Source organism: Chaetodon auriga, chromosome 10 (genome assembly GCF_051107435.1).
Source record: "Chaetodon auriga isolate fChaAug3 chromosome 10, fChaAug3.hap1, whole genome shotgun sequence".
Lineage (NCBI taxonomy): Eukaryota > Metazoa > Chordata > Actinopteri > Chaetodontiformes > Chaetodontidae > Chaetodon > Chaetodon auriga.
Genome location: NC_135083.1, coordinates 2,100,001 through 2,123,617, shown reverse-complemented (window position 1 = coordinate 2,123,617; position 23,617 = coordinate 2,100,001). Strand labels below are relative to the sequence as shown.

General features: G+C 45.8%; 4 protein-coding genes across 7 annotated transcripts in view; 3 read left to right on the top strand and 1 right to left on the bottom strand.

The window, feature by feature from the left end:
• The window catches only part of lama5 (laminin, alpha 5), a 71,809-nt gene extending 70,335 nt beyond the window's left edge, over positions 1-1,474 (top strand). For both annotated transcript variants that reach the window (XM_076741221.1, XM_076741220.1), the window contains exons 79-80: positions 29-148; positions 370-1,474. In XM_076741221.1, coding sequence (XP_076597336.1) covers positions 29-148; positions 370-518 — 269 coding nt within the window. In that variant the 3' untranslated portion in view covers positions 519-1,474. The remainder of the gene's footprint in view (positions 1-28; positions 149-369) is intronic.
• A 25-nt stretch (positions 1,475-1,499) lies between these two features.
• On the bottom strand, positions 1,500-6,846 carry adrm1 (ADRM1 26S proteasome ubiquitin receptor). Of its 3 annotated transcripts, none has more exons than XM_076740458.1 (10): positions 6,711-6,846; positions 5,708-5,948; positions 5,050-5,166; positions 4,384-4,594; positions 3,934-4,015; positions 3,169-3,305; positions 2,921-3,055; positions 2,577-2,734; positions 2,367-2,469; positions 1,500-1,873 (listed from the first exon to the last, which is right to left on the bottom strand). In XM_076740458.1, the coding sequence occupies exons 2-10, from the start codon at positions 5,915-5,917 to the stop codon at positions 1,785-1,787; spliced, it is 1,242 nt and encodes a 413-aa protein (XP_076596573.1). In that variant the 5' UTR covers positions 5,918-5,948; positions 6,711-6,846; the 3' UTR covers positions 1,500-1,784. The 3 variants fall into 3 exon arrangements, with proteins under 3 accessions (XP_076596573.1, XP_076596575.1, XP_076596574.1); XM_076740460.1 differs by having other exon boundaries at positions 3,934-4,012; XM_076740459.1 differs by having other exon boundaries at positions 5,708-5,941; positions 6,711-6,830.
• Positions 6,847-6,908: 62 nt separating this feature from the next.
• Positions 6,909-22,789, top strand: dnajc5ab (DnaJ (Hsp40) homolog, subfamily C, member 5ab). Its single transcript, XM_076740461.1, has 5 exons — positions 6,909-7,046; positions 18,273-18,471; positions 18,913-19,126; positions 19,302-19,473; positions 19,756-22,789. The coding sequence occupies exons 2-5, from the start codon at positions 18,365-18,367 to the stop codon at positions 19,851-19,853; spliced, it is 591 nt and encodes a 196-aa protein (XP_076596576.1). The 5' UTR covers positions 6,909-7,046; positions 18,273-18,364; the 3' UTR covers positions 19,854-22,789.
• The window catches only part of trim101 (tripartite motif containing 101), a 12,479-nt gene continuing 9,721 nt past the window's right edge, over positions 20,860-23,617 (top strand). The window contains exon 1 of the mRNA XM_076740456.1: positions 20,860-20,955. Within this exon, the coding sequence (XP_076596571.1) occupies positions 20,860-20,955 (96 nt within the window). The remainder of the gene's footprint in view (positions 20,956-23,617) is intronic.

Here is a 23,617-nt window from a genome sequence, read left to right as displayed (position 1 = left end):
TGAGGTCGTGACGTTTTGTCGTCTGCAGTCGTGAAGAAGAACAACGTCCTGCAGCTCCACGTCGATGCAGCAAGCGAGCACAGCGTCGGCCCCAAACAGAGCCGCTCTGCAGGGGCCAAGCAGACGGTTTACCTGGGAGGGGTACCAGGTGAGAGCACACACACACACACACACACACACACACACACACACACACACACACACACACACACACACACACACATCTCAGGCTGTGCACGATGCCAAAATCACATCCTTCCTGATTCTCTTTCTGTCCAGTGTGTTTAATTCTCGTGTTGATGCTCCTTCATGTTTGGTGCTCGGGGCCGTTTCTGTCTGTAACGTGTTGTTCCTCTCTCTGTCCACCAGATGGCGTCGCAGTTCCCAGTCTTCCCGCCGGCCTGCCAGCCTTCCACGGCTGCATCCGCCAAGCCTCGATCAACCACAGACCGGCCATGCTGTCCAAACCGCTCGCTGTGCACGGAGCTGTGGGAACTCAGGGCTGCCCACACATGTAGACACACACACACACACACACACACACAGTCTTTCCTTCACATTCCCCAACTACAAATTACCGGTGGTGGGCGTCATGTTACTGTAGCTAATTTAAAAATATATATTAATATTTATTTTCTATTTTCAGAAAAATGTATATTTTCTATTTTCCTGTTTGTTGTTGTGCTGCAGCAGTGAGAACTGTCTGCACGTAGAGATGCACTGACACGAGTGAAACCACACATCCACGACACAGCGTGTAGTATATTGTAAATAAGGGCAGCACATGATCTTTTCTTGCCTTTTGGAAACAAATGAAAGTGAAAAATAAATTATGGCCATCTCTTTTCTCTCTTTTGGCCCCAAATATTTTCCAGTAAATTGCATGTGCGGTTGTTTATCGTGCATCTCCAGCAGACAACGTTGAGAAAACCTACTGAGTCGGTACACTGTGAACACAACACGGCACAGACAGGCAGCGTTACCTGGAACAGGGACCAGGACCGGACCTCTGGGAACGCCACTTAATGAAGGTTCAGAGGTCAAACGAAACTTAAAAAGGGCTTTGAAGCAGCATCCAAGCCGTCTTAAAATGTCCCCGTCGAGACCGCCTTCACTCTGCTGACCTTTAACGGTGCGTTCAGGTCCTGTTTCTAGTCACTGTAATTAACACTTCCTTTCATCTTGACATCGACTGAGGATGTAATGTAAGGATCTCAAACGCTCACAGGTCGTAAACATGGCGGTTGTTCCCTTTCTCCTATTGGTCCGCTCCCGTCCAGGTCGCAGGCAGCGTTTCCTGTCTCTGCTCCGTCACAAATGTAAACCCGAACCCAACATGAGTGAAGCTTGTATGTAATATAACCACTTTTAAAATATCTCACAGAAAGAATAAGCTGCCCCCCCCCCCCACACACACACACACTCCCACCCCCTTGTGTTGTAAATGTATTTCTAAATAAAGTTTTTTTCATACAAACTCTGCTCTTCACTTTCTGTTTGCCCATTTTACTTTTTATTATCAAGAGTGAATCACAAAACAGCCTGAAGGCGTCAGCTCTGAGTCTGACCGACAGGAAGGAAAGAAGATCAAAGTTAAGGCTCAATCCCAGCAGCCCCTCTGCTGTCTGTCACAGTAACGGTCACATGGTGGTCACATGGTCACAGTTCGTCCTGAGCAGGAGCAGAGCGCTGCCTTTGGTACAGACAGGTGTAAGACAACATTAAAGAGAAGAGGAGGAAAGGAATCGTAGAGTTTGAGACTCTGATGCTGGACACCGTGAACTCTAATCCAGACTCATGTCCTCGTCGTCCTCCTTCTTGTCTTTGGAGTCTCCTTTGCTGCCCTGCATGGCTCTGGCAAACGCCTCCACGTCTGAATGGGAGACAGAAGACAGACATGATTAGAAATGACAGAAGAGGCAGAAAATCACTTAACAAAGAGGAAAAAATCCTATATTCTCCTGGTGCCTGCAGCCACTGACCAGGAACTTAAGAAGATAAAACTTTATTGATCCTACGCTGGGAAATAACGTTATAACAGAGAGCCAAAATAGCAAGAATACAAAAAGAGACATAGAAAAAGAATAAACAGACAATAATTGAATAGCGCATGGAAGATCTGGAAAACAGTGTTTGTACTATTACACAGTAGAAATAATGTGGATAGCTCAGTCAAGCTATCCACATGTGGTGCTGTAGTGAGCGTTTGTGGCAGCAGGGCAGTGTGTGAGTGTGTGTGTGAGACAGTCAGAATAAATGACTGTGTATGTGTTCATGGTGATGAAGGACTGGGAATATTTAAGTCCCAGTACTCCAGATACAGTGGAGAAACAGGACTATGGTAAACAGTCATGTGCATGCCTCACCTCCTCTGTTGGCGGCGTCCACGGCTTCTGCCGGCAGACCAAACTGACTCAGGAGAGGGCCGAGCTGCCCGGAGGCCAAGGCGCTGCTGAACATGCTCATCGCCTGAAGGAGGAGCGAATCACAGTCACTGAGGTTCATTCAACGCCGTGTGACACCCGGCTGCAGCCAGCGAACACACTGTGGTGTGAGTGCAGAGGAGCTGCTCCTACCTGCTGGAACTGAGGAGAGTTGAGAGTGTTCTGGATCTCCTCGGTGCTCTGCAGTAAACTTTCTCCGCTGGGCAGGAAGGGCAGGAGCCTCTGCTGGACCTCAGCGTTGGTCAGGATGGGAGCCATCATCTCCGGGGTGCAAACACTGGCGAGGTCCACTGCAGACCAGGAGAGGAGTCCTGTTAGGCGTGTTCACTGAAATACACCTGGATTTACTCTGTTCTTCCTCTTATGGGCTTCTGCTCTCGTCATTAAGCTGATGCTGACTTCACTCGCCAATGATCAGGTCCTAAATCAGCTCCATAGCAACACTTCTAGCCCACGCTCAAGCATCTGCCACTCACCCGCTGATCCCTGAGCAGCAGCCGAAGCCGGGACGTTCATGGTGGCGAGGATGCTCTGAAGGTCACTGAGCTGGATGGGCTGGTGGGAGGAAGGACTTCCCACAGAGGCTGGGACCACTGGGGTCTGAGCTGAGGCTGCAACAGGAGGCGTCAATGCAATGAGTTCACCAGGTATTAAAACACCTCTGAGGTACGATTAGAAATCACACACCAAACTTTATGTGACGACTGCGCTGGTCTTCATGTACCTGGTGTGGACGGAGCGACACCAGTGGGGGAGACAGCCGAGGCAGCAGGAGTCACAGGGGTGGTGGGGGCCTGAGAGGAGCTCAGTCTGGAGGCTCCGCCTGATGGAGTAGTGGCTGCTGCTGACTGGCTACGAGAGCTGAGGCCGACATAAGGAGAGAGGATGTATTATAAAGTCAGAGAAAACGTCTGTTGTTTCATATTAAGCTCCATCGTTCACTTCACTGTGTCACCACTCAAACTCTGCTAATATCTGTCCTCATTTGGAAAACGCTTTTTGTTCTTCCGCACAGCAAAATGCAGGCAGGAAGTGTGCACGAAGGCAGCCATTCAACACAAACAAACACGAGGTGAGCGCCACACAGGACTCCAAACAGCAGGACTCCGAGCAGCCGAGACAAGGCGAGGAGCTCGTACCTAAAGGAGGAGCTGCGTCTGTCGCATGGACGTGATTTGGGTACCGAAAGTCTGACCGTACTTTGCAAATTATGCTGCAGACCAGTCCCCAAAACAGACTCAAACACCACTGGAGAGAAAAATAACCAAATATGAGTAAATAATTCAGAATGTAGGAGGGAAAAGGCCTTTCCATTTCCACAGAAATGTGCTGTGTCATGGTGTGTAGCTGGACATGAAATGACCTACGTGAGGATGTGAGCTCTGGATCGTATCACACAGCCTTAAATTCACCTCGCTTTCACATGTACTACATTCTACTCAGTGGTGATGTGAGCTGATGTCGATGTGTGTGTTCTGCCCTGTCTCACCTGGACGAGGAGCTGCTGGTGGCTGGTCCTCCGCTGCCCAGCAAGTTGGCAAGTCCTGGTCCAGCAAGAGCTCCCAGACCTCCTTAGACAAACACAAACAAATCAAAAAGAGTCCAGATTGATCCCTGATTCTCATTTTAAACTAACAGGGGGGCTGTGAGCTTCACTTCACGCTGATTGAAAGAAACAAATCTAGAAATCTCTGTTAAAATGAGATTTCAACACTACTGCAACTACCTATCCCAAACTGTACTGCACTTGTGTGTTCTTTTTCTTTGAATTCGCAGCTGACAGAAAACACTGGCGATGTGACACAAAAGGCGGGACAGTGATGTGTTGTTTCTGAGGGTTCTTTCCTGGAGGAGGCTTCCTCTCCCTCAACAGATTCATGAGTCTGTGTGCTGAGTGTCAGAGTCTATGCATGTCAAAGAAACATCCTGTGCTGCTCACCCAGTCCTCCGAGTCCTGTTGGTCCAATCAGCTGCATCAGCTGGTTGTGGCTCATATTTCCCAGCAGGTTTTGCAGGCCTCCCTCTCCTCCGAGCGCAGAGAGCTCGTGACCGCTGCCGCCTCCGCTGCCCGGCGCTCCAGGAATGGGAGGGTTGTTCAGGTACTCGTTCACCTTGCGACAGTACTCATCATCTTTGTCAGTCTTTGGCTCCTGATGGAAATTTGGCAAAGAAGAATTCCTTGAAATCAGAGCTAAATTCTCCACAGAGCACATGAACAGTTTTTCCTGTGTGGCTGGATTTTCTTTCTGTTTTATTTTAACAAAAGTTATGTTACCAAAGTAAGTCCAAAGAATTATACAACTGTGAATTTATAAGTAAAAATATCCCTCTGGACTGGAGCAGATAAAAGGAGAAACCAGCTGGTGAGAATAAATATTAACTGTGTGGCTGGCTGACAAATACTCTGATTACAGCCGGGCACATCCTGTCATCAGGAGTCTAATAATCTCTCTTCTCTGCTCATCACTCTGACTGCCTCCCACTTCATTTTTCCTCTACTGAACATCCATCTGCCTGCACCAAAATAGACAGAGATGTCATGCTTTCACAAGGATGGTGTCCACGTCTTCACCCTTGAAGAGGATGAGGAGCATCTTCCTCTCACCTGCATCCAGAAGAACAGTCTCTTGGATCCAGCCTTGAACTTCAGCACGTAGACGCGTCCTGTAGTGCACTGGTTCACCCTCTTGAATTCACAGTCATCAGGGAAGATGATCAGGTCCTGGAACAGAAAGGCACAACATAAAGCATTCAGGGGGGCACCGGGTCTGCTCTGCCACAACAAATCAGCATCAACCAATTACCGGAAGGGAAAACCAAGTAGGCAGCATCACTGCAATAAAAATAAAGACTGCAGTGAAATAAAGGCACAATCATCTTGCTTGCTCTGTGGATGCCCGGCTAAATCAGGATTCAGTGTGTCAGCATTGCTTGTGTGTACAAATACAGAATGAATAGAAAAAAAAAAAGGGAAAACTGCAAACTGAGGTGACAGCCATGTTTTCATTGCAGGGGGGCTGCTACTACCAACGCTTTCTTTGTGGTATTTGTGGAATGAACAGCATGTCTGAAGATAGGAACAGCTTCTGTCACGCTGAGTTTTAGCAGAGTGATCAGACCAACCGACAAAGTCTTTGCTGATTATTTCTATACAAAACAGCTGTTTACTGCAGGTCTGCACCCTTTAAGAAGTGACATGTTAGTCTACGACACAGAACAGGTCACATGAAAGTAATATTAATCTTTAGTTTAAAGCTACCCACATCATCGACATTCCCAGTCGTCCTGTCCTTCCAGCAGAAGTGAATCAGGGAGTCGTCGGACTGCTGGATGTACACCGTGCCTTTGCGTTTGTCTGGTGTTACTACGTTTCCCTTCAAGGTCATTTTCCCAGCACGAAACTCCACCAGGTACTTGCTGGAGCTTCCCCTCGAGCCGCTCACCAGGCTTGGAAAGAGAGCGCCTGACGACATCTTTGGACCTGTTTGTAAACCAGCCTGAATACTGGAGGGGAAATAAAATGGCAGCAGGTTTACAAGACCATACGAAATTTTACTGTGGCATGTTTGTTATTATTGATGTGAACAACAAAACTAAAAATGAAGGAAATATTAGCTGGAGTATTTATTGCTGTGGGACCATTTCTGTTGTACTGAAGACGGGAATTCATTAATGAATTTGTGTCATTCTGTCCTATTTTTCTAATGTCCACATGGCATTATATGTTATTATGTAATAAAATAATAATACAGTTAAAAAACGGCCATAAATTCAACCAACTTTTCAAACTGAAGCACGGAAATTCAAATCTTAAATTCTGACATAAACTCAAGGAGTTAGCTAACATACTGTAACGTTACTGCAGTTAGTGACATGGAGTTAAGTGAGAAACAATTTGTCATTTTTATTCTTAAAGCTATTTCGCATATTATAACACTTAAAGATCTGACTGCCACAATGTTGTCGATCAAAAAGTTTCACGAGTTTGGAGCAGCAATCACAAAGACTTTTCAAAGCGAAGCTAACAAAAGTAGCAGTTAGCCAGATAGCTATCGTTAGCTGTGCAGAGTTCTGTGTCTGTTAGCCAATGCTAACGTTAGCCCATGACTTGGCTAAACCCACGACCGACGAAGGCCAAAGTCTTACAGTTTTATCTAACTCGTTAAAGTCATTCAACATTTACAAATAACAGCCAACTTTTAGTACGAGTGCCAATGAACAGCTTTACGCGAAACTGAAGTTTAAAAAGGAACCATGTTCAAGTACCTGAAGTTGTGCTGGCAGAGTTGACAAAGTTTTTCTTCTTTTACGACGCTTGCTAATAACGAAACGGACTTCCGCGCTGACTTCCGGCTATGTCGTGCGCGCGCCTGCCGTCGCGGGGTACGAGCAGAGGGTGAGTGGGAGGGTGTCCGCGCGACCGCTCTGCACAGATTGACAGCTCGTTCCCTGCTGGTGTAGCCGTTAGCGCGGTGTCTGTAGCGGCTGTTTGAATGGTTTGACGGCGGAAAGCGAAGCTGAACTGGGATGCGAGTATTGTGAAAATCGAGTCACGTTTCATTTGAAAAAAACAGAAGCCACACTGCCCGGAACTGAAAAAAGGTAAGAAATACACAAAGTTAGCTTGTGGGCTAACATTAGTCAGCTCTGCTGCCCTTGGATTAGTTAGCGAGCTAAATGCTAGCTGGCTTATTCAAACCAGGAATATCGCTCAGTACATGCTAGGCTATGGACTGGCTAGCCAACATGGATGCTGAGTGTGTTGCTTTGATGCGGTGCCTGGAGATTATCCGCTTTAACCGCGGTTTGATTCTCGAGCCGACCGGCATTTTCTAGTTCGGTTGCCAGTCACGAACCGAGACCCCCTCAGTCCGTGAGACGCTCGATTCAGATACCGAGTCGTCAGATCGGTTGTTGTGGCTTCTAACGTGACTGACCGGCCAGTCCCGAGTAAAGCAGGGAGAAGACATCACAGGATAAATCCGGATTTGTGCTCTACAGCCAAGCTAATGTGTGTTTGATGTCGCCTGTCCTTTGAAATGTTCGAGCGACAGGTGCAACTTCCTTCACAAGTTGATTAATAGTGTGTCAACAAAGCAGCCAGACTATGTAAGAATCCACAGCGAAGTACTTTACGGTATTTCCATTGTTCCTATTTTGGGTTTAGCTGCCGCAGAGCTGCTGTCTGTCCTCATGTGATGTGTATGTGGGGTGGCAGGTGGTGTTACTGTGTGGCTGTGAGAGAGTTCATGTACGTTTATGGCAGAAGACGTGAAAAACATTTCATTATGAAGACTTTACAATACATTTGTAGTTCTGGCTCTGGACAGGCGCTTTGGGTCTAATATGTACTACAGCTGTAATCAGATTACAGGTAATGCATCAGTTATTTCACCTGGTGGTACTACCAAAATGGTGCTAGATGTAATTCCGTCAAATAATCTGTTTGTCCCTGTATTTGTATTAAGACTCATGAATGCTAGATATTGACTTCACTAGAATCAGTAGTGGTACAGCGATGCTCAGCTGACGGAGCACACAGTCTCACAGTGGCTTTTCTCATCCAGATACTGTTCGAGTCTTTTAGAGGATGCTGTTATCAGGGGCAGTGCATCTCCAGGCAGACGGGGAGGTGTTTTACCAGCCAGTGTAGTTCAGCCTCAGCCCACACTGAATTCAAGGCCGTGATGTTTTCATTCATGAAGTGTTAAGCGATGCAGAAACTGCATCGGTTTCAGGGAGCGACCCTTTCTGGGAAGTTATCTCTTTCTAATGTCATATCTGAGTCAGCTTTGCTTTACAGTCCATGTCCAGGAAACATTTTACCAAATCACATTATTTTTTTCGGAGTCAGCTGGTCTTTGTAAGCGCTGAGGCGAACACAGGAGGGTGAATTACACGAGGGAAGGAGCTCTGGTTTGAGTGGTCATCAGTGACTCACGCCAAAGCCAGTCACATCAAATCACTTTCACCCAGATACGAGACCAGGAGGAGGTCAGACAGGGAGATTATCACTGCAGCCGCGCTGGGAACTAAATGTCAATCAGTTCGCTGGTCTTTTATTATACGAGCTCGAGCTGCAGCTAGCATTTTCATTATGGATTAATCTGCTATATCTTTCCCATTAACTCATTCACTGCTTAGTCAATAAAATATCACAAAAGGTCTCCCAGAGCTCAAGATGATGTCTCTCAGTGTCTTGTTTTGTCCAATATTTAATTTTTAATAATATAAAGAGAGAAAAGAAAAGTCCTCACATTTGAGAAGCTGTACATTTACCAACTTTAACATTTCCAATGGAACTATAGCCTCTGTACATCATTTACCAAGGATTTATTGAACTTATTCTAAACTTCACTGATGTTAATTAGCTGTGGTGCTGTGTTTCCTGTCAGAGTGTCTCTGCTGTGACCCTTGAAAACCTAAAATTATCCCCCAGCTGGGATTCCCACTTTGGCTCTCTGGTATTTGGTATTGATATTTCTATCCCCACATAGAAGGGTGACAGGGTTCAGTCCCCGACATTAGAATAAAAAAAGAGTTGTAGACGACTGCAGGAGCTGAGTTTTACGGATCCTCTCGAATCACGAGCGATGGCAGAGACCAGCCAGCTACTTATTACTGTACAATACAGTGATGCACTCGTATGCTGTTATCCGTCCTTCAGCAGAGGGGTGGACGCTGCTGGTGCACGTCTCTCTGCCGGGTGAACTGTCCATGCACGTTGCTCTTGTGGACGTACCCAAATCAATGATGTTACAGGAAGTGTTCGAATCAGCTGTCCAAATGTAAAACGCATGCTTAGACATTACCTCCTGAGGTACGTTGAGCAGCATTACTGAAAGTTTGAGTCCACATCGACAGTCTTTTTAACTGCTGTGGGTCCTTGTCTCACTCCTGAATCCCTACACAGGGAGGATCCTGGGTCAGTCACCAGCAGCCAGATTCAATAAACTCTGACCATGGCTGGTTAGCGTGTCATCAGCCGCCATGTTTGCCAGCTGACCGACATGAAATCCATTGTTTCAGTGACTTTTTCAAGCAATAACGACAATTTTTCACTTGTTCCAGACAGAGTCTGAAGAATGAGAGAACTTGCTACTTATTTGAAATCTTTCCACATTGAATATTTCTTTGCTTTTGAATTGCAATCTGAAGACGTCACTTCAGGCTCTGAGAAACTGCGATGAGCATTTTTCACCTCTTTTGTGATTTGTTATGGACTAAACAATAAGTGGATTACTCCTGCACACCATGATCAGATGAATCAGTGGTGCGTCGCTGGTTGCAGCCCTGCAGTGTGAAGCTGTTGTCGTTTACGTTGTGTTTGGACAGACAGCAGCAGGACACTCTTAGAAACAGTTAACTGTTGACTTAGTGACAGCTGAATGTGACATTTCTGAAAGGCGCTGCACGTAAACAGGAAGTGGATTTGAATGAGATAAAACCTCCTCTTTGGTTACGAAGTTAGCGGCTGTATGAATATGTATGGGATAGTTTAGTGAGACCAGCCGTCTTTGCTGTTGTTTTTTTTTCTACTTGATCACATTGACATCCAGTTGAGTTAAACTCAAACTGCACGTGGAGACAGCAGAAAAGCATTCATGCGTTTGTCTCTCTGTTAATAGTCTGTAGTTTATCATCTGCAGGTGTGTGTCGCCCTCTTAATGAGAGCCAGATCTCCTGAGGGAAGAACTGTTTCCCCTCTGGATGAGAGCCTGTGGCTGCTGATGTCCTCAGGTCACGAGTCCTGCATGAGCTCGTCCTCTGGACGGGTGGTGTAACAGTCGTGTGATCGCGAGTCACATGGGGCTGTCAAATATTCACCTTCACTTTCTCTTCTCCTGTGACTTTGCACTTTCTGTCTCACCCTGAATCAATCCCTTCATTCTTTCTGTCAGTCCATCTCTCTCCCTCCGACCCAGCTGTCCCCCCTCTGTCTACCTCCTCTGCAGACGTTGATGGATCAGATGAGTGGATATGCTCGGACTAACCTCTCTCTTCATTATTGATTTGTCTGTTGAATGTTTTCTCTGATGAATCGATTGTTCATCTAGCCTGACGAATGGCATGAAAACAGTGAAAGTACCATCATTTCTGATATGTCAACTTCACACTGCTGCCTGTATCTGACCGACAGTCCAAAAAACAAAATATTGAATTTAGAATAATGTAAACAAAGAAAAACATTTTAAAGATGGAACATTTTTCCTCTCTTTTACAACTTCTTTTTGTCAGTTAGTTAATCAGCTAATTATTTCAGCACTAAAATACACCAAACACTTACAGATTACAAGGTGACAGACTCATTAAAAGCCTAACTCTGTTACAGGGAGTGTACAGGGCAGTATGTGCATGCACGCTTAGCTCAGTGTAACTCAGCAGAGTCCAGCTCGTCTCTGTGCTGCTGCCATGTGTGTGTCCATTGAGAAAGCTGGTGCCTGAATGCTGACAGACAGCTGACTGGACGTTAGCTAATGAACTGGATTTGCATTGCAGCGTATCCAACACCAAGACGTAGAGACTGAGGGGAAAGCAGGTGGAGGAGGAGCTGTGTGTGATTGTTGTTGGCCATGAGTTTTATTGTGTTGTGTCTATGGACAGCTGTGGTGCTCACTGTCAAACAGTAGCATGACTCTCCTCACTCGTACCACGTCAAAGATAACTCCAATCTTAGTTGTGCTTTGAAGATGTTTCTCTAGTCTCTACTGAACCAAGAGGCTTCATCAGCTGATGACCAAACAGCAGGTCCCCTGAACAAAGCACTTATCACGTCCCGGAGAACCTTCATAGTCAAAGCGATGCCTAATTACCCGTCACACTTTGTGTTTTGGGCTTGTTCCCTGTCATAATGTGGGATGTGTCTACTCCCAATAAACCATGACACATTTCTCGTGAAACAGGATGAAGATTTCTAACCCGGCGAGTCACATCTGGTCATCGTCAGTCAACACAGAAGCTGTGTTAGCGGTTACCATGAGCAGTTAGCATCGTTGAAGTTGGCAAATGAGCAACGACAGCCGCTTTCATCTCATCCACGTGCCTCACGCTCATCTTGATGACAGTTTTTTCTGTCGTCAGCTCTTGGTTGTGGCACAGGAAGAACAAATGTCTGCTTTTAATCTTATATCTATTTTATAGCTCTGATTGGTTGGAAATCAGCCAAAGCATCAAGGTTTTGCGTGATACTAAGGTACATCAGTGGTTAGTTTCCTGCCCTGCATGCATGTGTGTGGCAGCTGTGTTTACTATGTCAGTATAGCAGCGAGGCTGCATTAGCACCTATTGATGGCCACACAGGAAAGGCAGCAGGGGTGTGTGTGTGTGTGTGTGTGTGTGTGTGTGTGTGTGTGTGTGTGTGTGTGTGTGTGTGTGTGTGTGTGTGGTTTCCTAACAAACAGGCCAAACACAACAGCATGAGAGATAAGATCAGTTCTTCTATGTAGTACCATCATATATGACACAGAAAAGGATTAAATTCATACATCTGAGAAGCTTCAACAGTTCTGACCTCAGGACACATCAGTGACTCGTAGTAACAGTCAAATGATATGAATTCATGTCCGTCATTCTGTCTTACTGTCCGTCTCTGTCTGAAGGGCTGCAGCTTTGACTTTCATTTTTCAATGCTTGTCTTCTTGTTGCAGTTTGCTGTTTAGTCAATAAAACAGCAATAAATAATGACAGATATGCCAAATATAGAGCCAGAAATCCCTCATGGTGATAGTTTATTTGATTTACAAAGATTTGAAACAAGGAAAAGTGAGAAAATCATTACGTGTTAGAGGCTGAAAGCAAGAAACTTGCAGAGCACATGTCTGCCTGTCCATTCTGTCTCTCAGCTGCGTTATGATCAGATGTGTTATCATTAATCAGCTGATAAGAGGCCTGGGAGTTAGTAAATGACTGGTTCTGGTGTTTGTCGAAGCATTTTTACTCCATTATAAGAGCCACATTAGACACAGCTGACAGGAGGTGAGGCCAGATTCTCAGAAGACCACTTGGAGGTTAATATGTGAGCAGTGAGAGAGACGCTGAAGAGGATGTCAGTGTGCATGAGCTGCAGAGTAAAAGGCTGCACTTGTTAATGTGTCCTTGATCATCGTGTAGAAAACAGCACCTCGCTCTTTTTCTGAAATGAGCAGCGTCTGTCTTCTGTTTGCTGAAGGTGAAAGTCTTTATGCATTATTTTAAACAAGCGCAGAGATTCATGAGACGCAGTAATTCAATAACCAATGATCACCATGTAATCCTCATGCCATATAAACACAGTGAAATGAAGAGGAAGAGGAGGAGAAACAGGGAAGAGGAGCGTCAATGAAAGAGGGTGTTTGGATATGAAGAGGGGACAGGAAGTTTAGGAAGTGATGGAAGGTGGAGCAGAAAGAGGGAGAGGTGCATGAAGTGTGATGATAGCAGGAGGGATGGAGAGGGAGGACAAGGGGATGCAGAAAAAGACAACAGGAGGGAAGGACGGACACGGTGGTGGAGAGAGAAAAGAGGAAGGAGAGAGGCGGCTGCTGGATCTTCATCCACCCGTCAGGAAAGACTTTCAGCAAACGTTTGTCAGCAAAATGTTTCCTGCATCGTTTACGTTACACGCCTTTGCTTTTGTAGTGTGTGTGTGTGTGTGTGTGTGTGTGTGTGTGTGTGTGTGTGTGCGTGTGCGCGTGCGTGCGTGCGTGTGCGCGTGCGTGCGTGCGTGCGTGCGTGCGTGCGTGCGTGCGTGCGTGCGTGCAGACAGCAGCTGGTGCAGGCTGTAATACTGACAAATGATCCGTGTCGTGTTTCTTAAAAAGCCTGAAAGCTGCTGTTTTGTGATGTCAGCAGTCTGAAAACGTGCTGGATACAGACGCACAGGGAAGATTCACCCGACAACATCTTCACAAAAAAGATATCAAGAAGCTGTGGGTGACACGCTGAAACATCTGGCGTTCCTGGCCTCAACAAGCCGTCTAATGTGTTCACAGCGGCTGCAAAAGGAGCTGCCAGAAATAATAACCAGGAAGTCAGTGCAGTGAATTTACTGCTGGTGCTTTGAACGTTTCACGTGATGTTCAGACAGCAGACTAAACTTTAAAGTATAGTGGAAAGCTAATACATGCTCAGGTGAGCTCTGAGTTATTTGGTTGTTTTTTGGTGTATCTTTAAAGAGGACTGACTGACTGGCTTCAGGATGCCACAGCGATAGTGGAGATAGCGTCCTCTGCATCGACACCCAGCAGATTCAAAGATAGTTCGGAAGTTGGAGCTTCCTCCTCAGAGCTTTTTTTGGGACGATATAAAGATCAGCTGTTTAGATTTGGGACATAGCCGAATGTCCTCTGAGTCTGTCATGTTGTCTTTTCATCGTACTGTGGGCTGGTTGGTCTCTCACTTCTCTGTGTGCTTATCTTTATTCCTCTAGCTTGTCTTTTGCTTCCCACACTCTGTCTTACAGTACGACCCTGTAACTCTGATGGATATGTCAGCAGACAGCCACACATCTCACACAGAGAATTTGGATCCAAACCCCTGAATCATCACAGAAAGTACACGACCACAGTAACCACAAGACACAGAACTGTTAGCCAGCGAGCCAGAGCCTGGCTGAGCTCAGATTTAAACAACAGAAGAAGACAGCATGACTTTACAGCACTTTAGAGCAGGGACGCACTGACTGAGGGACAGACAGACAGACAGGCTGGATTGGACAGTGTCTCTCAGTGTATGTGCTGGGAAAGAGCTGTGGTGCTCAGTGAAGCTTCCCTGGATAAACACAGGTTTAAAGTGAGGACACACACACACACACACACACACACACACACACACACACACACACACACACACACACACACACACACACACACACGCTCTTATCCCGTAAGGAAAGGGAGTTGGTCTGTTTGCTTGTTTACCAGTGGTGAGCTTATGAGAGAGTGCTCATTATGTTGAGAGCTTGGCTGGACGTTGGTCTGCTGCTGCTGTTTCACAGCGTTTCATCGTCATGTTCACAAGTCACTGTCATGTTGCAATCATCTACAGAAGGTTTTAAGATAATGACACTTTCGCACCCACAGGAAGTGACTTCTCTGAATGTAAAGACAGCGACTGCGAACTGTTAAATGAACGTCGGCGAGGCAGAGCTCTGTTCAGATTAAAGCACCACGACCAGCAGATCTCTGGCTCTTCTAGGCTGCAGTTCACTGTCATCTCACTGCTGGTGTGTGCAGAGACGTCGTTTGATGCTCGCTGGCAACAAGAACCCTGGCCTATTTTCCTCAATATCCTTTACACACACACACACACACACACACACACACACACGCACACACACACACACAGCAGAAGCGTAAAAGAGCTGTTTGAAATCTTATAACTGACTCCAGGTTCACACACTCTTTGACTCGTGACTGCTGATCTGGATCTCAGTAAAGGGAAGTGAATCAGTCTCACGTCGGTCTTCTTCTGCGCTCTCTCTTCATGTCTTAAGCAAGGCCCAAACCCTCCAGCCTCTTTGTGTCTAACTGCAGCGGACTTGTTGTTCTGGGCCAGTCCTTGTCCTGAAATAGTTGTTTATGCTGGAGGTTTCTTGTCTTTGGAGTTTTAATTAGGAACTTCCTGGTCTTTTAGAGAAGTTTTAGAAAAGAAACCGTATGTGCAGGAGATCCACAGCTGTGGACAACATGCTGCTGGGTCCCAGTGGCAGCTGACACTGGTCGATCTATGGAGCCAGCTAGTGGAAAAGCTCGTGTCTGTCATGTGATCTGTACTTGTATACATGTTTTGAACCTCGAGCTTGGCTTCTCAGGTCAGAACAAAGCAATTTAACCCTTTTTCTTCACATAAGGACGTGTTGCACCACCGTTGTCTCCTCATGAAGATCCTCACATGGCACTGCTCAGTACACAAAGTCTGCAGATGGTTAACGTCACATGATTTGTTGCGTCATGTTGTAAAAGTGCTTTTTGCCACATGTTTCTATTTTGCTTTTTTGCTGCTTTGTTATGTTCCTCCCTGTGTTTTCTAGTTCCTGGTCAGAGGATTTATGTGCTGACCGTTATGATACAGGACTCATAAAGTGTCTCACTCGTTCCTGTGTTTGGTGTTGTTAATCCAGCAGGCATCACGTCGCAGTGAGTACACAGACAGCACCATCTTTGGAGGCCGTGCGACTGTGCTTTGTTTGTTATGGAGACGACGTTAACGTCCTGCACGGCCCAGTTACACGATTGGTCGATCCGAGCAGAGCAGAGCGAAGTCCTGAACGACACAGCTGCTCCTTCCTTTGTTCTAACACACAGAAAGCTTGTTATTCTGAGCTGAAGTTCCACACACACACACAGATGAGCAGGGCTGTTGTACAGTCACGCTCACTTTCTCTTATTTTGGCATCAATTTGTTGAAGTGCCTTCATTTGATTTGCTGGAAAAACAGCTGCTGCTTGTCAATCTGCAGATTTGGCTGTTGGACGTGTGAATCTGCATAAAAGGAATAATTCACCAAAGCGAGTTTTTCCGCTCTGGTTGTGGCCGTCAGGTGAACATGAGGCTGAGCTCTTCGAGCTTCGAGCTCTTCATGCTCAGGTGTGGGAGCGCACACACATGTGAAGCCTCGCTCTGAGACACAGACCATATGCTGTCACACTCATGACACCGAGCGTTAATTCTCTCCAGCCTGCGTCTTCCTGTGAATGACCAATTTGATTGACAGCTCATTCAACAAGGTAAAATCTCATTGGCTGCCGCGACAGGTGGGCAGAGTCTTTGTTTCAGGCTCACTGTGGTGGTTGGATGTCATTATTCACCGCACACACACACACGCACACATCCACACACGCTACCCCAGTCTCTCAATATGCTGATAATCCCTGTGTACGGATGAATCGCCCTCATTGGTTAATCCCAGCCGGGTGAGAGGTGAAATTGCGTTGTGACTGGATAATCAGAGGCACAGCAGTGGGCGGGACTTAGGGACGCGTTAAATCGATGTGTTGTCAGGCGTGTTGTTGTTGAGGTGTCGTAGGTTGGCTGTGGCAGCAGCAGCAGCCATCTGGTGCCAAATGGAGCTTTACACCAACACAACGAGGACTTTCAACATGAAAAGTTCTGTTAGCCCACGATTTTCCCACCGTGTGTGTGTTTAAGATTATCCCTGTGTGTGTGTGTTTAGGTGCCAGTGACAATCTGCTGAAGTTAACCTCCTCCTGCTCACTGCTGCAGTTCAACACACACACACACACTCATTAAAACTAAAACTGGTATCACTGATATCATTGGCCAGTTTTCGCATCATGTAGCCTATCAGAGAGCCTAAAAATGTCTCTAAAACGTTCTGCTCGTCACGCGTCACGGATCAGATCAGTGTGCTTTTTCACTGAACTCAACTCAAAATATTCAAATTTGGGCACGCAAACATCAAGATGGACTGTAATTGGCTGAGGGATCAGTCAAGACCAACACAGCCCGAGACACACAGTGCACAACTTCAAGGGACCGTGTCATATTATAAATGTGTTATTTCAGCCTCCAGGAATAAACACCGTTCAAACACGCCTGTAAATCGCACTGATTGGTCCGTGACGGGAACCCTGAGCCCGTCTCAGTGTTCAGCCCGTGAATCACAGTGTGATAACTGCTCGTCAGGGAGGTGCAGGTCGAGTGTGAAGGCGGCGTGAAGCTTCTTTTCCTGTCGTTAATTTAAGTCTGGCAGTCTGCTCCCGTCTGTCTGTGGAGCTGGATTGGCTTACTGTGGTCTCTAAGCCTGCTAACCCCCATCCACCGGCTGTCATGACGGGGTTATATCAACCAGAGGGCGAGGTCAGGAGGTGGATTTCCTTCAGGACTCTAAAACCTCAAATCTCTTATCTTAACCCCAGTTTTTACACACACAGAAATGATGAGTGTGAGCGTTTGATCCACCCGTCGTGTAAATGTCTGAAGGTGTCTGATCGTCTCTTCCCGCTCTGTTGTTTCATCACTGTAGTTGTGTGGATGGATTTAGTGTTGTTTGTCATGATTCCTGCAGTAACTTCCTTTATTCTTATCAGTGAGTTAGCAGGAATGCTAACATTACATAACATAAGCGTCAACTCCTAAGTCACCATTGTTTTAGGAGGAGGCCGTAGCTGCTGCCGTTGGACCTGTGGCTGTTTTCCACCTCACAGAAACTGTGTTCCTGTTGACAGGCAGAAGTGAAACTAAGATGACAGTAGTGTTTGTCTTTGATATTGAGTTAATAAGTTACTTATTATGATGACCTTTAAGACAACAATGAGCCATTTGAGTCAAAGGAAGTGAAGGAATAAAGGTTTTTCTCTGCCATCGGTTAATGAACAGACTTCAGAGAGCTGACCGTCGATTCGTGTTCCGTACCAGCCGGTGTGACACGTAACCTGACAGTGAGCATGTTTCTGATCCTCTCGGTCACTCTGTCGAGTGTTTTTGTGGACTCTATTCTCCATTTTTTCAGCATTAAATGTGGAACCAGTGTTGTATTTGATTAGCACTTCCTGAAAAATTCTTCCGAACGCGCCCTGGCGTCTCACCTGAAATCCTGTGTAAATACTCCTGACTGAAGCCGTTTGTGTTACCTGAGTCTCCTCCCGCCCCCCTCCTGCTTTGATTACCACGGAGGCCTGTGTCAAAGCCAGGGAGGACAGATCAGTGTCCTTCTATCAGCTGCAGGGAGGTTTAATGGACCTAAAGGGCGTCCTGCACCTGAAAGGTGGCAACTCTGAGACTTTTGGGCACCAGATCAGACGGAGTAGAGGTGGACTTTAACTGGAAAATAAGAGGAAAACAATAACAGAACAAAACAAAACTGTGTCCTCTTGTTTTTACCTGACAGGTGAGAGGCTGAGTGAGTGAGGGAGAGAAGGAACGAGAGAGAGAGAGAGAGAGAGAGAGAGAGAGAGAGAGAGAGAGAGAGAGAGAGAGGCCATGGAGCAGCAGAGACAGAGAACTCTCTCCACATCTGGAGAATCGCTGTACATCGTGCTGGGAGTCGACAAGAACGCCACGACAGAGGACATCAAGAAGTGTTACAGGTATGTGTCCATAAACACACACACACACACACACACACACACACACACACGCACACAGTAATCACAGAGCACATCCTCATGAAACTGTATTGTCCATATTCTGTTCGTCATGTCTGAATGGGAACGTGCTGCACTGAATATGCTGTTTACATGAGCCCTGTTATTTTCTGAATATTGACATACGCTGATATAATAATCTTAGAATTCACTGTACCTCGTCACTCAAACACACTGGTTGTGTGTGTGTGTGTGACAATAAAAGCTTGAAAAGGCTCTCCATATGTGACGATGATGTTTTACGTTGTCAGCCACTAGAGGGAGCCAGAGGGCAGCGAGTCACTCTGTTAATGGGTCGAATGAGGCTGATTCACGTGAACCTTCTGGTCACTGATCTCTCACTCTCACGCTGATTGGTTAAGCTCTGTCTTTGTCTTCTCACAGGAAACTGGCTTTGAAGTTTCACCCAGACAAGAATCCAGACAACCCGGACGCAGCCGAAAAATTTAAGGAAATCAACAACGCCCACTCCATCCTGAGCGACGCCACCAAGAAGAACATCTACGACAAATACGGCTCGCTGGGGCTCTACGTCGCAGAGCAGTTCGGAGAGGAGAACGTCAACACCTACTTTGTTCTGTCCAGCTGGTGGGCGAAGGTGGGCTGGAACACCTGGACTACCTGTCCTGCAGTCTGTCTGTCTGTGTGACTGAAGTGTCAAAGCGTATTTGTTATTCTAACTGATAGCATGACTGTTCGTTATCGCTCTGCCTCCGTCACGTTGACCTCCATCTGTCCTTTGAACGTCTCTCTGTCGTCTCTTCGTCCCTCAGGCCCTGTTCGTCTTCTGCTGCCTGGCCACTGGCTGTTATTTCTGCTGTTGCCTCTGTTGCTGCTGTAACTGCTGCTGCGGGAAATGTAAACCTCGGCCGCCCATGGACCAGGAGCCCGAGTTCTACGTGTCCCCTGAGGACCTGGAGGCCCAGATGACCGCTGAGGAGAGAGGTGAGGACGGGGACGCATTCACCGAGATGTAAACGCTGCTGTGTATTTAAGACTGACTTTAGACAATTAAATCTAAATGAATGTCATTCATTTGTTGAAGTTGAACACGGTTCATGCTGATGTGAAGCACGCGTCTGTTTTCTGAGTGGAGTTTACCTCCTTCAGCTGTTACTGCTGGAAATGACGTGATCGCAGTCTGCAGCTTCGTCAGGACGTCCGACTCGTAAACATGATGTTTGATTCTTGTGTGTGTGTGTGTGTCTGTCTGTCCTCCTTCCCCAGATGGCGGTGAGCCCATCGTGATGCAGCCATCATCAGCCACAGAAACCACCCAGCTCACCTCTGATGCCCACCAAAGCTACAGGACCGACGCATACTAGACACACATGCACGCACGCGCGCACACACACACACACACACACACACACACACACACACACACACAAATACACACATACAGCTCACACCTTACAGTTAACAGCTACAGTATGAACCACACACACACACACACATACACACACTCAACAAACACCTTTCCTGTCAGTTTATCGATTATTTTCTCTTGATCTACAGCATTAATTAATAATACCACGCACACACACACACACACACACACACACACCAGCAAACACTACACAGCATCACTCAGTCAGCAGGAGCTCAACGCTCAGACCAAACATTCATCTTTTTTTACATTTCTGAGTTTCGTGCAGTGAGAGGAGAAAGAGGAAGAAAAGTGAAGGAGGAAAAACAAACGCGACACTTCAGAGTCAGACAGAAAGCAGACGTGTGTGTTTCTTCATCGACACGCAGCAGGCGTGGATTCAGGCCGAACATGGTCGCAGTCAGTCAGCAGCACAAAGGGTTCTGTCCTGTAAATGGAGAGCTGAGAATGTGCTGTGAAGCCACAGCGTCGCTCTGTTTGCAGCTGCAAAACCAAATTTATACTTTAACCATCTTTACATTTTATTTAAAGGTCATGATGCTCGCTGCCTCCGTGGAGCGTGAACGGCAGCCTGAGCAGAAGCACATCTGCCTCAGACTCTTTCAGGGTTGTTGACGAGGATCTTCAGCTCAGATGTTTATACGGAGCAGATTCATGGAGGCGTTCCAGCCAGGCCTCATTCAAAACAGTGTTTTTTTAACAGGAAAATTACTTCCTTGAATGTTTTCTCCTCATTGTCTAGAAGAAAATCTTCTTTTGTAAATCCTCAACTCAGAAAGCCTTTTCTTCAGGTGGATGAAACGAGCGCTCTCCTTCAGCTCGCTGGCAGTCGCTTGTTGAGGCTTCTCTCACTGGCTGGAAGTAGGTCAGAGATCCCGTCTGCGTGTGTGTGAGCAGTCGATAGCGCTGGGTGTTTATTTGTCCTCAGTCCCCTCGTGAAGATGACCCCAGGAGCCGGCTCGGACCTGAACAGGTGCCGCGCCGGCTTCCACTGCCACTCGCCTAAATCTGGCTCAGCTGGTTTTAGGCCTCTCATTGTGATGTAAGTTGTGAGGCTGCAGGGTTAATCGTACCAGGTTTCAGCTGCGTCACTCACACACACACACACACACACACTCACACACACACACACACACACACACACACGCACACGTCTTCCTTGAGGAAACTGTGGAAACCCTGCAGCTGCCGGGCTGAGCCTTTGTCAGCTGTGGCTCGACTGAACAGAGAGCTGGAAATCCACAGCCGCCAGCAGACAGAGTGCTGCTAGCTGTTAGCTGTGGATGCTACGTCCCTCTGCTCCATCACAGAACAGGGCTCCGGCAGTCACCACTCACATTGCTTGTTATTAACTCTACTGTGCTGTAGCTTCACAGTCTCCTCCTCCTCCTCCTCCTCCTCCTCCTCTTCTTCTTCTCTTGTATGTAACCTCCATCCACTCCCTCTTCCACACATGAAGGATTGAGCTCCCTGGTTCACACTGAAGGCTGTGTGTGTGCTGTGTCGTCAGACAAACACACTGATCGAGCCCCTTTGTGGTTTTTAGTTTTCTATTTGTTTTGTGAGAAAGTAAAAATGCTGTACATGTCGTGCAAACTGTATTTTTAGATTTTACGTCACTGTATTTCTTTGAGTCGGTCGGACGTTTGAAGGTTTTTGTTGTTCCTTTCTTCTGTTCGTCTCCATAGAACTGCTTTTCTTTGTTTTTGTTTTTCTTATTTATGTTGTTAATGAAGGGAGGATATTGATGTCCAAAGTCTTATCTGTTCGTGTGACAGCAGTTTTGTAGAATACACAATCCTCATAGCAACTGAAGAGCAGTTTACCACAATCAGACGCATTACTTAGGCTATGATTTTCCAGAATATTGATTCTTTTTTTGGTAGTTTTTCTTTATTTGTCGCTCACGAGCAGCACTCCGCTGTAGTAGAACACGCAGGAACGTTGTTGTGTCAGAGATTTGATTTCGGTTTACCTGCACTCAACCAAACAGACTCATTAATTCACTAGATTTTCTTTGATTCCTCAATCAAACACTTTGTTCATTATGTATGTATACATATCATGAGAAAGTGCAATAAGAGCTAAATGAGTCTCTTTCATGGCTCCACTTCAATCACTAATTTCAAAGGTTGTTTCAGGGAATCTGCAAGTTCCTAAAAAGTCTTTAAAAAGTCCGAAATTAGAAGAGTTTTCACCATCAGATACCACAAATTCTGAACATCCTGTTAATTTAATGCAGCATGTCGGCTCTAGAAGACACGTTTGAACAGTTGGTGATGAAAAGACGTTTTTAGGATCCTTTAAAGGGTTTTTATGAAACCTGCAGATGTTCTGTTTTAACCCGTTTTCTCTTGTGCTTCGTGTCATGTGACCACTGAAATGCTGCACTGTCAAATCCAAAATCTCCTTTCTCTTCCTGTTTTTTTTTTCTCCATTGACCAAACATGCAGCGCAGTGAATGCAGCATGAAGCCTGAAATACACAAACAAGAGTCAACAAGCTTCCACCGTTCGATCTAAAACAATGACACAAATAACAAGAACTGATCTAAGTGTGAATATAGCGACCAGATGACGATAATAACGAAGCATTATTTTATTTATTTTATTTTTCTTATGTTTTTAATAATTGATTAACGAATAGCTGGTATGTGAAGGGGATGTATAGAATTTTAGATGTGAACCATTTTGGCTGTGAAGTGGCGAAATGGCAGAGCTGCTGTACATACACGCAGCGCACAGTACATAGAGACGTAGAGGTTTTCTGTTTTTAGCATGGACTGATCATGTTTGCGTCTGTCCGGCAGACGTGTGGATAAATGAAGTATCTGATGTACTGTTGTAAAATAAATGTTTCTGTTGCTTCAGAGCCTCTTTGCTCACTGTCAGTTTATTATGCGCGTTATTTGTTTTCTTATGTGAGTTTAAAAAGTGGAAAGACCTGCATTTATGAGCCTAAATACTATTATTACTTCAGTATAATTACCAGAAAAATACAGTATTCCTGTCAATAAAAGAAGTGTGTATCAGAAGAAGAGAAGAGGACCGAGACAGCTGCCCTGTGGAACACCACAGTGCTTTTTACAGGATGAAACGAATGTGAAAGACCTCTCAATTACCTGAAAAGTTTAGAATACTCTGAATCATAAAACCTTGAGCTGATGTGAAAATCAATCCCAATTCAAAAACACTTTTTAAAAAAAGCAGCCATGTCAGCACAAAAACACACTGCCACGTTCATGGCTAAATAACCCAGCGATAATTTCCTCTATACTTTTATAGATTTATTGTTTTCCTCAACCTCTAAACCAAAAATTAATGAAACAGTGTCAAATGCATCTGATCCACCGTATATGGTTACATCCTCCATCCAGACCTGGAAGTTAAATTAAATTTGTGCTGATAGCAAGCGTGAGATGTTTTAATTGTTGAAAATATTGGACGTTAATACTTTAAAATGTCCTTATTCTGTGTGTGTACAACTACAACCATGTACCACGTTATGGTCTGTTATAAAGTTATGAAATAGTTACACAGTGTTTCTAAATGTGTGTTAAAGGAAAGTGTTTCCCCAAAAATAAGCAAAACCAAACAGTAGAGCTGAACTTTGATCAAGAGTCACAAAATGAATGTGCCGATCAGTAGTTCATATTAAAATGCTTTGAGAGAAGTGTGTGTGTGTGTGTGTGTGTGTGTG

What these genes read in the sequence shown, in the direction of transcription:
- dnajc5ab (XM_076740461.1), top strand. Translation starts at nt 18,365, where the DNA reads ATGGAGCAGCAGAGACAGAGAACTCTCTCCACATCTGGAGAATCGCTG. An exon ending in GACATCAAGAAGTGTTACAG is followed by an intron (nt 18,472 to 18,912) that starts GTATGTGTCCAT and finishes GTCTTCTCACAG; the next exon opens with GAAACTGGCTTTGAAGTTTC. An exon ending in GATGACCGCTGAGGAGAGAG is followed by an intron (nt 19,474 to 19,755) that starts GTGAGGACGGGG and finishes CTCCTTCCCCAG; the next exon opens with ATGGCGGTGAGCCCATCGTG.
- adrm1 (XM_076740458.1), bottom strand. Translation starts at nt 5,917, where the DNA reads ATGTCGTCAGGCGCTCTCTTTCCAAGCCTGGTGAGCGGCTCGAGGGGA. An exon ending in CGACTGGGAATGTCGATGAT is followed by an intron (nt 5,167 to 5,707) that starts GTGGGTAGCTTT and finishes TTTCTGTTCCAG; the next exon opens with GACCTGATCATCTTCCCTGA. An exon ending in TGCTGCTCAGGGATCAGCGG is followed by an intron (nt 2,735 to 2,920) that starts GTGAGTGGCAGA and finishes CCTGGTCTGCAG; the next exon opens with TGGACCTCGCCAGTGTTTGC.